General features: G+C 44.3%; 1 protein-coding gene across 4 annotated transcripts in view; it reads left to right on the forward strand.

The window, feature by feature from the left end:
* Nucleotides 1-15,556, forward strand: part of camsap2b (calmodulin regulated spectrin-associated protein family, member 2b) — a 32,064-nt gene extending 16,508 nt beyond the window's left edge. Inside the window, exons 5-20 of one of the 4 annotated variants that reach the window (XM_028976297.1) lie at nucleotides 737-769; nucleotides 1,543-1,684; nucleotides 3,068-3,207; nucleotides 4,592-4,682; nucleotides 4,768-4,849; nucleotides 4,976-4,995; nucleotides 5,530-5,599; nucleotides 6,475-6,711; nucleotides 7,401-9,165; nucleotides 9,394-9,530; nucleotides 9,761-9,978; nucleotides 10,366-10,462; nucleotides 10,606-10,668; nucleotides 11,599-11,711; nucleotides 11,854-11,972; nucleotides 13,905-15,556. In XM_028976297.1, coding sequence (XP_028832130.1) covers nucleotides 737-769; nucleotides 1,543-1,684; nucleotides 3,068-3,207; nucleotides 4,592-4,682; nucleotides 4,768-4,849; nucleotides 4,976-4,995; nucleotides 5,530-5,599; nucleotides 6,475-6,711; nucleotides 7,401-9,165; nucleotides 9,394-9,530; nucleotides 9,761-9,978; nucleotides 10,366-10,462; nucleotides 10,606-10,668; nucleotides 11,599-11,711; nucleotides 11,854-11,972; nucleotides 13,905-14,210 — 3,633 coding nt within the window. In that variant the 3' untranslated portion in view covers nucleotides 14,211-15,556. The remainder of the gene's footprint in view (nucleotides 1-736; nucleotides 770-1,542; nucleotides 1,685-3,067; nucleotides 3,208-4,591; nucleotides 4,683-4,767; nucleotides 4,850-4,975; nucleotides 4,996-5,529; nucleotides 5,600-6,474; nucleotides 6,712-7,400; nucleotides 9,166-9,393; nucleotides 9,531-9,760; nucleotides 9,979-10,365; nucleotides 10,463-10,605; nucleotides 10,669-11,598; nucleotides 11,712-11,853; nucleotides 11,973-13,904) is intronic. The other 3 variants (XM_028976299.1, XM_028976298.1, XM_028976300.1) reach the window with 3 other exon arrangements.
* Nucleotides 15,557-16,084: the final 528 nt, after the last annotated feature.

Here is a 16,084-nt window from a genome sequence, read left to right on the forward strand (position 1 = left end):
CCTCTTCTTGTTGGTCTTGGTGCATTGGTTTTTAATTCGCACCAGAGGAAACGAACCACACCAAGGGGGGGATATGAAGTTGAAAGTGAAAGTGAAGTGATTGTCATTAACCCAAAGCAGCGGGGAGCCATGACAGGCGCCCGGGAAACAGTGTGTAGGGACGGTACTTTGCTCACTGGCACCTTGGCGGATCGGAATTCGGCCCGGCAATCTTCTGATTAACTGCTAGGCCACCACTGCCCCGCCCCAAAGTGAAGGGAGTGTCATTGTGATACACAGCACAGCACACGGTGACACAATGAAATGTGTCCTCTGCTTCTAACCATCACCCTTGGTGAGCAGTGGTCAGCCATGTGGTCAGCAGTGGGCAGCCGGACCTTGGCGGATTCAAACCGGCAACCATCAACCGGCCACCACTGCCCGTGAAGGCATAAGCCAAATCCAGGCATCTTTTAGTGTTTGTGTAGTGATGCAGTGACAGGGTTGTCTGAGCTCTGAGCCCTAATTCACTTAAAAACTATTTCTTCGATTGAATTGCAGCTTCATTATTGTGTTGGCCGCAGCAGTGAAGCACATTGCGGTTAAAAAGCATCAGGGCCTTTGTTCCATAGAAATGCTGATCTAGAAACACGTTCAGCCCATAAGGAGCACTCGCGAGAAGATATGTTCCTGATAGCTAATTCTCTTTTCTTCTGTTCTGCTTCATCACGTTCATTTTTTCATCCGGGCCCCAAAGTCTTCTACCAAATGGTACTGGAAACTGGTACCTGTAAGTGAACAGACTCATCAGAATTTCCCCCCACTCTTGCACCCTTGCCAGCGCCTCCCTTGTTTGTTTTGAGTGTGCTGGTGCATGAGTCCCCCTGCGGTTTGGTGCCAGTGTGAATGGACTGCTTTAGACACACCTCTCCGCGTCCTGCCCCCCTCTCCTGGCCCCACCCCTCTCCCACCAGTCTAACCTTCCCACTGTAGTTCTGGTTCTTTCTGGACCCCGCCCTCCCCTGTACTCACTAGCCCGCTCACGCACCCACCCAAACCAACCCAGTTCAGTTAAATCTGTTAATTTGAGATTATTCATTGCATTATGTGTGTATTATATACAAAACAACATAATTATTTAGAGAAATGTGGTGTATGCATTTTGATGTATGCATGTGTAACAAACAGAAACCTACAAAAAAAAAAATCTAATTTAGATTTATATTAAATCTAAAGCAGATGTTGGGAATTTATAGCCATGTACTTAGGGAGCCTCTTCAGTCTGAATAATTTAGGTCTGGTTGTAGCCTGGTTTGAGATATTTATTCTGGTTATTTACAGAAACTGGCTATATGGACACATGATTAAGAGCTTTTTTGCCACAGATCCTTTTCGCATGCTGTAATATGCCTGCTGTTACCGCTAATCCTGAACGAACATTACAAAACACTAATTACTGTTCTGGAAATGTGTGTGTGAGTGTGTGGCCCGACGGCTGGGCTCTGTCTCTTGCTTTGTGTTGTGGACGTGATGAAGCATTCGCCCTGGTTTCGCTCTTTGCAGGCCCGCTACAGGAGGGAGGAGGTGAAACCGCGCTCAGCACACTGTCTCCCCCTGGTGGACAACCTGCTGAAGGACAACACGGACGGCTGTGCCCTGGCCACACTGCTCCACTTCTACTGCCCCACCTCTGTCAGGCTGGAAGGTACAGAACAGCACTGGTACATGCATCTGTTTAAATTATCACAGTGCAAAATTATCCAAAAAAAGTGAAACACAGCAAGCAGCAAACAGATGCACCCAACGAAATTTGTCCTATGCATTTAACCCATCACCCTTAGTGAGCAGTGGGCAGCCAAGACAGGAACCCGGGGAGCAGTGTGTGGGTACATTGCTCAGTGGCACCTTAGGTGGTTTGGGATTCAAACCGCAACCTTCAGATTACGCGTTCGTGTCCTTACCCACTAGGCCAACCACTGACCAGAAGTTTGTGTTTGATGCTCATTTACCACACGAGCTCTAAAATAATAAAATTGAGCCTGAACCTGACCCGACCTGACCCAGCTTTAAGCTGTATGCCGGACTGTGCTGCCTTGTTGATTTTTTAAGCAGTGCTTTATAGGCTAATATAGTAGGGCTTGCAACAGTTGTTCTCAAGTGTAAAGCCTGGTAAATGTCAAGTCAAACTTAAAGTGATTTTTACTATGATCTGAGCCGTACAAAACTGCACAGAGAGATGAAAAATTCAAGGCTCAGATACACAATAGGACAAATTTGACAAGACGTATGCACAGACATAAACAAAATGTATCTGGCATTGTGCTTAAACACATGCACCATGCCACACGACAATATGCAGTAGGGTAATAAAGACGACAATATGGCATGTACAGTTATGCATTTTAATCGTATGTTTTCTTTTGTTCCTGGGCGTTCTATTTATTAATGGTGTAAGCAGTGTGGTTTGCTTTATTTACTGTATGAAGCCAAATTAACATAGCATATTTTGGCTATATTGTGCTGCTATACAGGTATTAATAATTATATAACACAGTTGCAACTATCATTATTACTGTACTTTTTATCCTCACAGGGAATTTGCTAAAATGAAATTTGAAATGTTCCCTGTGTGTAAATGTACTTTGTGGGGTGTAGTGTTTGAGGTTAGAGAATGCTTTCCCCTCCCAGAATACCACACAGCGTCACATAAACAGGACAGTAGAGTAAAGATGAACGCGGTCTGATGTGACTGGTTGAGTTTGATAAGCAAGTGTCAATGCTTCTCGCGTGGGGCCTGGTAAAAGCAGTGAGAGGCCACAACTTTTTGACTCCTGACAAGGACAAAACAGATAAAAACTTATTACTTATACTAATTTTGTATGTAAATCCTGAACAAGCCTCTAGTTTAGTGTGTCAGTTTGAAGATAGTGCCCTGAATGTCCCTCCCCTTGGTTGTGGACATTCCATCTAGCTGCAGACGTGTCCGAGGCCTTTGGTTTTCAAAGATAAACAGCTCTGTTTGAATCCGGCCACCCCCGAGCGTCCTGTTGACGTCACTAACTGTTGGCGTGTGGGTGCCGCCCCTCAGATATCTGCCTGAAGGAGACCATGTCGCTGGCAGACAGCCTCTACAACCTGCAGCTGGTTCACGACTTCTGCCGGGAGAACCTGAGCGGCTGCTGCCACTTCAGCCTGGAGGACATGCTCTACGCCTCCTCCTGCATCAAGGTAGGCCCCGGAGCCGCTCCTGGGACAGCCAGGCACTGGAGACTCGGATCTTTGAATGGAGCGGTGGCAGGGTGAGCGTTCGGAGGGAGTGAGTCACGCCGGGCCCGGGCGGTTCGGACGGGAGGATCTGGAGGGGCAGCAGGGAACAGTCCACTGTACTGGGAGCCAGGAGAGACACTGAGTCACCCGGAGTTCTCTCGCCAGAGACAAAAATATTCCAGCTGAGGCCTTCCAAAGTTTTCCCTCTGCTCTTGGCTGTAAACCATGTGTCTGCTTGTCTTTTTGCATCCGTTATTTCATGTGCAATGGAGCCGCTGCGCTGGGAATAACGCTTATGCCGCCGCCCCGGTTTTTACCATCAGAACTCCACTTCAGGGTGCCGTGTACAATATCTAAAAAAAAAACCACGAAGGACCATTTCAGATTCAAGGGCTCCTGTCTCACGCACACGAGGCACAGCCTCCCCCCCAAAACCACCCAATTCAACAGAGCGAGGCGGCCGAACACACGGCTCTGTGTTTTTCCGGCAGCCTGCCCCGATTGTGCCAGAAGAAAGCTGTGTGCTGTGAGCGCGCTGCGAGAGTGTGGAAGCAGGCACATGACGCCGGGCAACAAGTGCCCCGGGCAGAAGAAAGGGACGGGCAGAGAGAGGACGGGGGAGAGAGTTGCCAATAGAGCCGCCGTTCAGACATTCTCCCCACATAGCAGAGCCTACATCTCGCCTCCCACTCTTACTAGCAATTCAAAATGTTACCTCTCAAAAGCAAAATTCGATCTCATTTCAGTTCAATTTCATTTATTTACCTTTTTTTTTATTGTTTTAATAGATTTTCTTTTTTATTTACTTGCTTCAATATGTATGCATACTGGTTTTACTGGAGTGGGGTGGTAGTAGCCTAGTGGGTAACACACTCACCTTTGAACCAGAAGACCCAGGTTCAAATCCCACTTACTATCATTGTGTCCCTGAGCAAGACACTTAACCCTGAGTGTCTCCAGGGGGACTGTCCCTGTAAATACTGATTGTAAGTCGCTCTGGATAAAGGGCGTCTGATAGATGCCATAAATGCCATAGCATTGAAAGCACTTTGGTCAAAATTGCAATTTAAACAATAAAACTGACTAACTAATAACCTGCCAAAACCAGGTTTTTAAAGTCATAAACAGCATTTCTTCTTGTAATAATACATTTTTTTTATCATTGTAATATCTGAGCAAATAATGTTTAAAAATTATTTTAATCAAATTTGTCTGACTCATACTGTGGTGAAGAGCGACATCTTCTGGACATGTTCCACAACTGCTTTAAAATGTGTTCAAATGTTAAAACATGTCTATTTTAACCTTCCACATTTGTGTGTCTGTATATTCTTTACATTTACAGAGCAATTATCTGGTGTTCATGGCAGAGCTGTTCTGGTGGTTTGAAGTTGTGAAACCCTCCTTCGTACAGCCCCGTTCCCTAGATGCCGAAGGTGAGCTCTGTTTGAGCTCTTGTATGTTCTACCATTAATTATTGAGGTTTTCGTGAGAGTTTTTTACGGTTTATTTTGTTTTCAGAACCGTCTGTAAAGATGGCTCCTATATCCCACGCAGCCAAACAAAGCGTGTCTGAGAGGACATGTAGTCCTGACCAAAACAGGTTCACATATGTTATTAACTTTTATGCAATAAAACAATTTGTAAGCAATACCCCTTTTCATGCTATTAAGCCTGATTAAACTGTGCTTCCTTCTCCAATATGTTTTTTTTTTGTTCCATTTTGCAGAACTCAACATTTTCCCACAGGTAAAACACAGGAATACTCCTTCACTCAAACATTAACAATACCACTGTAAATTGTTATATACAGCACTCAGGCCTGAAATATATAACCACTGACAGGTGAATAACGTACATTATCTTGTGATGTGGCACTCGGATATCACACGTAACAAGTGAACTGTCATGTTCTACTGTTCTGGTTACTGTTGTTCCATGATGGCACTATTTGTCCTGCCACACTGTAAAGATGGTGTGGAACGGTGTTTTGAGGAACATGATAAAGAGTTGACTGGGCCTTGGATCATTCTGACAGAGTATCTGTTGCTGATAACTTTCTCATAATGTTGTTGCAACATGTACTACGTACCAACCCCTGAGGTCTTGTGGATTCAATGCCTAAAGCTATTTTGGTGGAGAACCTTCACAATGTTGCGCAGGCTTTAATGTTGTGCCTGATTGTATATTTCAGTTAATTACATATACGCACACCAATGATGTATTTTTACTCATTGTACCTTCCTATTGTACCTTAATATTTATTGGTGTTATTAATTGCAGCTGTAATTAAAAGGTCAAACTCATTGTCCTTTGTGGATGGCTGCACTGGAACCTGGCCTAAAGAAAAACGGTTGGTGTTTCAATTTTGTTGTGTTAATGCATGTGCACAGGTCAACTAAATTCTTCATTTAACGTCCCATGACATGAAAATTTCACTTTTCACATTAAAACAAATTCCTCTAGCCTGTCTATGGTCCTGCAGTGGCTAATAATGGTGATTTGTATAAAGAGTGCTTTGGTCATTCTGCTTCACTGTTCAGAGAGCGGCAGCTCAGACCTGGAATTTGTCCCCCTATTGTCATCATAAGGGGAAAGGTTATGTCCCATTTCTCATTCTTTTTACGCCCAGAGAAACATTATCTCCACCGACCTTCATGGCTTCCAAACGTGCAAAGCATTGCGGTTGCTCAGTGATTGGATGTAAAAAGGGTGGTAGTAGCCTAGTGGGTAACACACTCGCCTATGAACCAGAAAACCCGGGTTCGAATCCCACTTACTACCATTGTGTCCCTGAGCAAGACACTTAACCCTAAGTTGCTCCAGGGGGGGACTGTCCCTGTAACTACTGATTGTAAGTCGCTCTGGATAAGGGCGTCTGATAAATGCTGTAAATGTAAATGTAAAAATGTATTTTTTTAGTTCCATCATTCGGGACTCTGAAGAACCAGTGGGTTAATAAATTTTTTTTCTGGAAAAACGCTGACACGACTTCCTGTCTGCGCCAAAGATTGTGGTTGGTGAATGTGTTGATGACGTCATTTCCGTGAATGACCCTTAACTTCTAGGCTGTGTACCAGAGAAATCTCAGTGTGGGAATGGATTAAAATCGCTGTAATTCTGCTGTAAACGCTATAAAAGCAACAAAAAAACATGTAATGAGACCTTTAAATTGCTTTGTTCAGAGTGCGCATGAAGTACATTAAGGAACTTGTGGTCCTTTCACAGGTCTTCGACTCACGGTATCTCTTTTGAGATTCCCTTCGATGAGGTTCCTCAGTCAGCCCCTGGCATGATGACCAGGTCTGCCAGCACTGGAGGTCTGGGCTTCAAGGTGCACCATGCACCCAGGAACATGCGCAGAAACCTCTCCTTCCAGCCAGTTAATGGGCAGGGTGGTCACCACCCAGCAACTGGTATTATGGAAGAGGATGCAGAGTCAAGTAAACAGTCAACTGAAGCCAGGTGCACAACCCTGTTTTATTACATAAAAAATATTTTATATTGAGAGACAAAGTGAAAAAACAGCTAAATCATTTTCAATCAACAGAAATATTGGATCATTGTTCACTCTATATTACTTGATCTGTTGCATAGGGCAATGGGTATTCACTAGTCTGCGGTGAGAGCTCTTGAATTACAGTGCTGATCTTGGAGGAAGAGGGGAATTAAAGGATCTCATTGTTGCCAGATTGGGCACTTTTGAATTTGATATTTCAGTAAAAATTGATCACTGAGAATAGGTGTCATGGAAAACAATTTAAATGTCTTAGGTACATGCAGCATTGAAATATGTATCGGTTTGGTGTGTGTATTAGACTTTAAAATTTTTTCATAGACAGTCATTCACAAATCTGGCAACAGTTCTTGCACTTGTTTGGGTGACCTATTGGCAGGAGAAGGTTAAAAAAGCCAGAATGAGGACATGGTATGTGAAAGAGATCCTCCCAGTTTATAAAAACATTACATTTGTACGGGCTTGATTGTAGACAGTAAAGGACTAGAGAAGAACAGGGGAACAGTGGTTGTTCCACCATGAGGAGGAACATGTCATTAATGTAAAATCTCCTGTGAGCTTTTATAGACCACACGGACGTAATTGCCTTGAGAAATATATATAGTTAAGTTAAAGTGTTTAAAATGTGCTCAACCAGGTACTCTAATGGTGACCATCCAGTGGAGCTTGAGCCTCATCCCACCACCCCCAGTATGGAGGAGGCCCTGAAGATAATTCACGACTCAGAAAGGCCCCACAGTAGCTTACAGTTGGCAGGGGAGAACAATGGCTTCTACCTGCACCACCCAGAAGCAGACCTTCACAATGCGACTGGAGAGCCTGAAGTGAAGGTCAGGATGGAAGATGGAGATCTCAACTCCACCTCCACTGAGGTGGATACGGGTATTCACGTGAGGACTGAGGACATCCAGGATGGTCAGGATGAGGACTCCTCTCTGAAGGACTACTCTGATATGGACCAGGACTATGAAGCAAGGTCCTGCCCACTGCCAGAGACAGCCAGCCCGTGCCCAAGTCTGGTAGGCTCTCGTTCTCTGGGTTGTGGCAGTCCGGCTTCATCTTCTGGCTCTGGCGTCCGGATGACCAGTTTTGCCGAGCAGAAGTTCAGGAAGCTGAACCACGTGGAAGGCCGGAGCAGCGGTGGCACCACACCGGAAAGCTCAGACCTCAACATCCCACACGCAGTAGCTAGAGCGGCCACCCCAGAAGCACGCAGCCCCGCCCGGCCATTGTCCTCCAGAGACCCCACTCACCTGCTGGCCTCGGAGATGGTGCACCTGAAGATGAAGCTGGAGGAGAAGCGGCGCGCTATCGAGGCTCAGAAGAAGAAAGTAGAGGCGGCGTTCACGCGCCACCGCCAAAGAATGGGGAGGACGGCGTTTCTCAATGTTGTCCGCCGCAAAGGTGGTGCGACATCTCCGTCCCCGGGACCCGAATCTGGAAGCCCAGACGCTGAGAAGTCCCTCAGGGAGAACCAGAGCTCAAAGGCATCAGCCACTGTCACCTGCTCTCGGCCAGAGAGGTACAAACCGGACGGGGCGGCCCCGAAGTCGCCCCTTGAAGACGGCAGCGGGGAGGTGGACCTGGCGGACTACACCCGCTCCATCGAGAGGCTCAACCTGTCGCTCACCTTCCTGCAGACGGAGATGCAACGTCTGGCCCAGCAGCAGGAGGTCATCATGCAGATGCGCGACAAGCAGGCGTGGGTCATCTCGCCCCCCCAGCCGTCCCCCCAGAAGCAGGTGCGGGAGCTCCGCAGCAGCAGCGCGGCCGGGCGGGGCTCCGTCGGCTCCCTCTCGCCCATCCTGTCCTCCGCCTGCTCCCCCCGGGCCCCTCACCGCTCCCCCGGCACCATCAAGAGGAAGTCCGCCTCCTTCCACGCCAGGACCCCGCGGACCCCGCGCCCCACCGACCTGAAGATCGCGCCGTTCAGCCGCATGCTCAACACGCCGCAGTCGGTGGACAGCCTGCCCCGACTGCGCCGGTTCTCTCCCAGTCAGAGCCAGACCAGCTCCTTCGCTTATTTGGGCCACGATTCCAGGCCCACGTCCGAGGGGCAGAAGCACTCGGGGAACGAGGCCGGTGATAAACCAACTGGGCCGGACGTCCAGGCCGGCACGGGCCAGGTCAGCCAATCCAAAGAAGAAGCAGCCGAGAGCAAGGAGGAGCGCACAGAAGTGGGGCAGATGAAGAAGAAAGCGGTGGAGACGCGAGGTGAACATTCACCCAAGTCGCACGCTGCTGGCGCCGCGAGTCACGACAGCAAGGACCTGATTGAGGTGCCTCTGTCCAAGCTGAAACCTTCAGACGGGCCCCGGGCCTCGGAACCCGGCAAAGATGCAGAAGTTGCGGCAGAGACTCGTGACGTGGACCAGAAAACGTGCTGTGGCTTCTTCTACAGGGTAAGGTCTCTTTGCCACTGATTCACTGATTTTATTGTATTAAAATGAGTTTAATTTAAAGGCACAGGGTGCATTTTGGGGATAATTTGCTAAGAAATGATCCATATGAACTGTTGAAGTGCAAGGGATGAACGTTATATGAAACCTAGGCCCTCAGCGCGACGCCAGTCTCCGTGATGCACTTGAGATGATTTGTCCCGACGTGTGTGTGCCTGCTGCTGTCTCCAGGATGACCAGCAGGGGGAGGAGGACATGGCGCAGAAGCGTGCAGCTCTGCTGGAGAAAAGGCTGAGGAGGGAGAAGGAGATGCAGCAGAAGAGGCAGCAGCTGGAAGCGGAGCTTGAGCAGAAGAAGGAAGCAGCACGGTGAGAAGGATTTAAAGAAGAAAAAAAAAAAAGAACCACATTTTTAGGTTCCTTTTGGACAAATATTGATTTACCAAAAGTGTTTATAGCAAATTTACTTAACATTATATGTGTAGAGAAAGAGACTGCAATACAATATTGTTTAGAGATATATATTGGAGATTATTTTCTTCCCCGTCGCTTGTTAATATGTAAAAGTTTCCTTTTTTGTAAAATCTGTTGACATGTAGCTTGAAAGCAGAAGAGGAACAGCAGAAAAGGGAGGAAGAGAAAGCACGTAGGGAGTTCATTAAGAACGAGTACATGAGAAGGAAACAGTTGAAACTGATGGAAGACATGGACAGCGTCATCAAGCCACGCCCCGCAAGCATCAAACAGAAGAAACCGCGACCCAAGTCTATGCATAGAGACATCGTGGAGTCCCCAAAACCACCTACCAAAGCAACTGGTGAGTGTGAGCATAGTAATGCGTTCATAAGGATTTTCACGTGGGGCTGGGAGATTATATGATCGCAATCAGTGATTGTGACTGAAGTGAAGTGATCAGCTTTGGCCACACAGGCAATTCAGCCAAACTCCCTGGATGGCATTTTGATATTTCTTTAACTTTCGGCTGCACATAACATGAAGTGGACCCACAATCTTAGTTCGGCAGCGCATATGTGCAAGTGTTGTGAGTGATGTTGGACTCTGAAGCAAAAAACTACGTCAGTTGTGTGGTTGATGTCCACTGTGGTCCATTTTTTATGCCACATTGCCCAACCCTATACTTGTGATTTAAACATGAATGAGTATGCATATGTATAATTACCATGCTAAACTACCATTTCTGCAGGGTCGCGACCCAGAGGGTATTCAGTTTCTAGTCTGTCACTTGCTTCTCTCAACCTTGCTGACAGTGACAGCGTACAGTCAGATAAGAGGACCTCGAGGTAAGCTCAATTTATGGTTAACACACATATTAAGCATGAGTTGAATCATTAGTTCACAACGATTTCCACTTGTATAAATGTGAAGTTGATTTAAATTTCTATTTGTTTCTCTCTCAATTTCCCTTCCGTCAAATGTGCCTTAGAAGCAAAATTTCCTCTGGAAATTTAAGCTTCTTTTTGCTCTCTGCAAAAGACCGAAAGGGAAGGTTAGTCTTAGTAAGGTCCAATCCATCGCTCGTACCTTCAATTTAGATGAGTGAAATATTAAAATCCTGGCATTTTTTTATTTGGGCATATTTGTTTGTTTGATTATTTCTCAACATTTGAGCATACCACATTTTTACGTTTTTCCGAAGGGGAAATCATCTCAGACCATCTCAGCTGTTCACCCTCTGTGTTCTCTGACTAAAGCACTTATGTTACGTCCAGGGTATTATTTTAGGAGGAGACAAAATTTGGAGAAAATAATAATAATATTTAGTTTATATTTTGTTGCATAATAGTTCAGAGGCTTATGCCAGTGTGAAATGAAATGTTAAGATTTGGTCATTTTGGTCTCCTTAAATAGGCTCACGAACATCATCATATAATTTGAAATGCAACGTTGCGTTAACGTGTTAAACGTTCACCCCCAGTCATAACTGAACTTAGTAACTGAAGCACGTTGTAAGTCACTCTGGATAAGGCCGTCTGCCAAATGCCATAAATGTAACTAAGTTAATGCCACTGCATTTGACATTCTGTCCTAATGTCAGAATATATACTGTTTTAAATATATAAATCCATTTGCTGTAAATACAACAACATGGAGGCTCTTGCTGCTTTCTGGCTCCCATTTAAACCAGGGCTGGGGAACCTGATCCCATGAGTGTAGTTTTTTCACTGATCCAGTAATAATAATCCAGTACAGCGGCATGGGAGGTTGTTTTAAAAACCTGCATCTACACCGGCCTGGATCTACACATGGATCAGTTTCCCCTCCTCTGCTGTCCAACCGCGCTTCATTCACGCTTCTTATTGCAGCCCCCACGGTTCTGGCTTTGTCACTTGCGTCATAGCATCTTTCATCACACATTTTCCACACGGTCGCTGCTGATCTAAGCCATTGTTGTTTGTGTGTGTGTGACCATCACTAGGCCGGACTCTGCTGAGGGATATTTATCGCCCTGCCAATCAGTCAGTCGGAACGGAGAGAACTGGGAGAATGAATCGAATACGTCGTCTGCGGCATCGAACACAGAATATACAGGTATGGGACACTAAACCAGACAAATCATTCAAGCCGCCACAGGAGCCTTTAAGTGAAATTGTAGTTCATGTATTGTCATTGAACGTGTTTGATGTTCAGGAATGTTTCTTATTCCTCTTATTATTTTTATTTTCTCACATAGGACCAAAGCTATATAAAGAGCCCAGTGCCAAGTCCAACAAATACATCATTCAGAATGCACTGGCCCATTGCTGTCTTGCTGGCAAGGTCAACGAAGGTCAAAAGAACAAGATACTAGAGGTATGACACTCCTCACAGATCCAATATATAAGAGAAACGCATATTATATTAGGGCTGGGCGACTATACGATTTCAATGATCACAATAAAATGAATCTCGATCAGCTTTTTATCATTTACTTTTCGGTGTATTTACATTACTTTTAAATGGAGGAGGTATCAAAAGTCTCCCGGACATCCCGTTTCCTGCATATCGATGCCTGCAAATTGAATGAAATATCCCAGAAACTAGAGAGAGTATCTCTCGTAACATATCGTATCATGAGATCCTTGCCAATACACATCTGTAGTGCGCAGGGCAACAGATTCACCTCAGTCAACAGGTTTTGCCATTTTTTGGGGGATTCTGCTGATATGCTGGAATACAGAAGCATCACCACGTAATGTGGATCACTGTGTATAACTAGCAAAGAGCGAAATGGCTGAAAACAGAGTCAAGCAGGGCAGCAATAGTCATGGTATTACATAGTGTCTAGTGTCTTTGGTCTCAGTATATCAATATCAGAAAAAATTGTGAAAAAATCTATCGAATCAATCGATATTGGAAAGTATATTGTATATTGAAAGTATATACTGTTTGTCTACCTACCTCATTTCGTAAATTTTAATTTTATGGTTTTATTATATTTTGTATTTTATTAGTATTAGAGGTGGTCATAGATTAATTTTCTTAATCTAGATTAATCCCACAGTAATCTTGGAATTAATCTAGAGTAATCTAAATTAATCTAGATTAATCTACATTTTAGATTAATCAAGATTAAAATGGCTCATTTGAATTCTGCCAAAGGCATTCAGAATGTGTGTTCTACCCAAATAATGACTAAAAGTAAGTCTTTGAGAACGGGTTTCTCAAGCCAGGTGGCTCACCTCCTGTTTCCAAAATGCATCACAAACTGCTTGAGAAAGCTGTTCTACTATGATAATTGGTGATGAAAATAAATTATGTTCAATAAGATGTACTTGTGTTTACCAACTGTTTATTCAGTTAAATAGCTGCATCCATGTTACCACGTCACGTTTGATGTGGTAATTTCACAGTTCGAAGACTCGTTCTCGCCCCCTACAGTGCAATTCGGCTAGGTCTACATCCGCGCTAAAATATCAAGGTGAAAGTCATCATAGTGTAGCGGTTCTTCTTCTGCGTTGTGTAACTTTTTGATTTCGTTTCTTGAACCACAAATGATGAGCTGACACCCAAGAGATTTTCTGTGCAAAGTGTATTCTGTACAAAAAGCAAGGTCGCGTCAGAACATCGCCTCACACATTGCATCTTTCTGCACCTCTTTCTACAATATACAGTATTAAAAGAACATTAAAATATTCACAAAATAACACACATGCAAAATATTCCTAATATGTACATAAATTAAAATGAAAGAAATAACTTTTTGCACACAAACCCCACGCACCTCTCACAACCTCTCTCATGTGTCCAAGAGAACTACACCGGGTCTCAAAAACAAAATAAAAGTCTTTAGAAAATAAGAAAATAAAAGACACAAGAAAGAAGAAATATACTTATAAATCTAACCATTTAACTCTGGCACAATAGCTTGCGTAGTATAGACCCAGCTCCCAACCCAACTTTGTGAATAGATTAACGGCGATATTTTTTTTATCGCCCGATAAGAGTCTCACGTTAACACAGCACATTAACGCCGATAACGGCCCACCACTAATTAGTATACAGGCTAGCTTTCTCCTTTTATACGCTCCGGCTCAGGGACTGCACGTAATTTCGTTGTACTTGTTCCAATGACAATAATGATTCTTATCCCTATATTATATATAAACTAATATTTTATTAGCGGTATGAAACCCAATATGAAATGAAATGCAACTATTGTATTTACTGAAATTTTGTGGATTTTGGGTCTGGGCTGCTGTTTTTTTTATGTTCAGGATCAAACAATATTTCTTTGCTTTCCAGGAAATGGAGAAGTCGGAATCCAACAACTTCCTGATTCTTTTCCGAGACTCTGGCTGCCAGTTCCGCTCGCTTTACACGTACTGTCCAGAGACGGAGGACATCGCCAAGCTCGCCGGCATTGGGCCCAAAACAATCACACTTAAGATGATCGAGGGTCTGTACAAGTACAACTCAGACAGGAAGCAGTTCAGCCACATCCCGGCAAAGACCATGTCAGCCAGCGTGGACGCCGTCACCATCTACAGCCACCTGTGGCAGACCAAGAAACAGGGAACACCCAAAAAGTTTCAACATATCAAGACCTAACCCAATCTCGCCATGCGAGCAGACGTGTGGATTTTCAAGAAGGCAAAGCCGCCTCACCAGTAAAGTAGCTAGTTAGTTAGTTAGCTAGTTAGTTAGTTAGTACCTTAGTTGGCTTGTTATAGTGGATAAGGTGGACAAGTCTATGCACAACTTGAATGTAAACGAAGAAAATGAATACACATGCAACATGAAACTGACTATAGGTTCCTGTGTGATGTTAGTGTTGCGCACACACACGTCTGTTTGTGTGCATGTATTTTGCGTATGTGTGTGTGTGCCAAAAACGACGCGTAAATGTGGAGAGGCGGGGCATTGAAGCACTGAATATCACTTGTTCTTTTTCACCTCCCTTCTGTTCCTGGTGTGGACTTTCGTGGCCTTACTCTTGTGTTGGTTCAGATGTGGGAGCCCCGTCGCGCTTGTGTTGCGAACTGTTGGTGTGAAGCTTCCGTACCTCATACCTTGTGTGGAGCCTCACACGAAGGCTGCCGTCGTTCTCAACGGGAAAATGGCCCAATATGTTCAAATCACGGATCACCTGTCTTACTGGAAAGCGAGAGTTTTGATATTCTTATTTATGTTTCGATACGATCTTTCAGTTACTGGTTCCGTTAATATCATCGCGAAATATTGGTGAAGACGACTGCTAAAGAATGGACGTTTGTATATACCGGATATTTAATAAAACAACAATAAGCATACATGGCTTATCATTTGATTTGTGAATATAAGGCCTTTTTTGGTGAGAGAACCACATATATTTACTTAACACAGGATTACAATGTTATTGTATTTTAATTTTACTTTTAGAAAACCAAGAACACTACATGTACACTGTAATATTCACAACACTTCTTGTGGGCAGTAAAAGAGCAACAGTAACTGTATATAATGTTGTTATTCGCCCATAGCATTGCTAATCTAGCTGCTATTTTATATGGCAAGTGTCTAAAAGGTGCATATTGGCGTTATCGTTTCTCCATGCCTTTAAAAAAAAAAAAAAAAAAAAACCTGAAAGGATATATTTTTTATTTTTTTCTATTAGATTCATTATTCTAACTTGTTTATGCTGTACATATATAGTTTATCATAAAACTGTATTTTTGGAGGCTGTTTATTACATATGATTTACACGCAGAAGAAGATGCGGGCCGGAGTGTGTTGTGTTTTGTATGCAGGGCAAACCTTGATTCCGAGAGCGTGAGGACATGACTGGTACAAGAGCAAACCTATAACGGTAAAATGAGAGCGACATTAATCAGTCCAACATTTGATCTTTTGTTCATGTACTCTTTGTTTCGTGTTTGTTTTGTTGTTAACCTGTATATAAACACGGATTTTCATCACTCGAGTGTCTGAACTGTACTTTATTGATGAATTTGTTCAGGAGAGACAGTGGGCATGTAGTACTGATGCTGATTGACCTCTATGACACCGGTATCCTTGCCGTCAGCATCTCCAATTGAAGAATGTTCCCTGCGCATCTCGACATCTGAAACCGTATATAAAACCGTGAAAGCTCACGTCCCTGCCAAACACACAAAGTGAAGTGGGGCAGTGCCAAGGTGTCACTGAGCAAGGGACTGTCCCCACACACTGCTCCCCGGGCGCCTGTCACGGCTGCCCACTGCTCACCGAGGTTGATGGTTAAAAGCAGAGGACACATTTCGTTGTGACAACATGTGCTGCAGCGTTTCACAAAGACAATATAGTTATAGTTCATTTCTGATCTTCAAACCTTTAAAGCTCGACTTAAATCATCAGGCGATGTTCAACAGAGACCATCAGATAAACACTGGCTAAGCTTAAAAAAAAAAACAATACTTGAACTTGAACTACAGCAGGTTTGATTGGCTTATTCACATTACATCAAT

The sequence above is a fragment of the Denticeps clupeoides genome, chromosome 4 (genome assembly GCF_900700375.1).
Source record: "Denticeps clupeoides chromosome 4, fDenClu1.1, whole genome shotgun sequence".
NCBI lineage: Eukaryota > Metazoa > Chordata > Actinopteri > Clupeiformes > Denticipitidae > Denticeps > Denticeps clupeoides.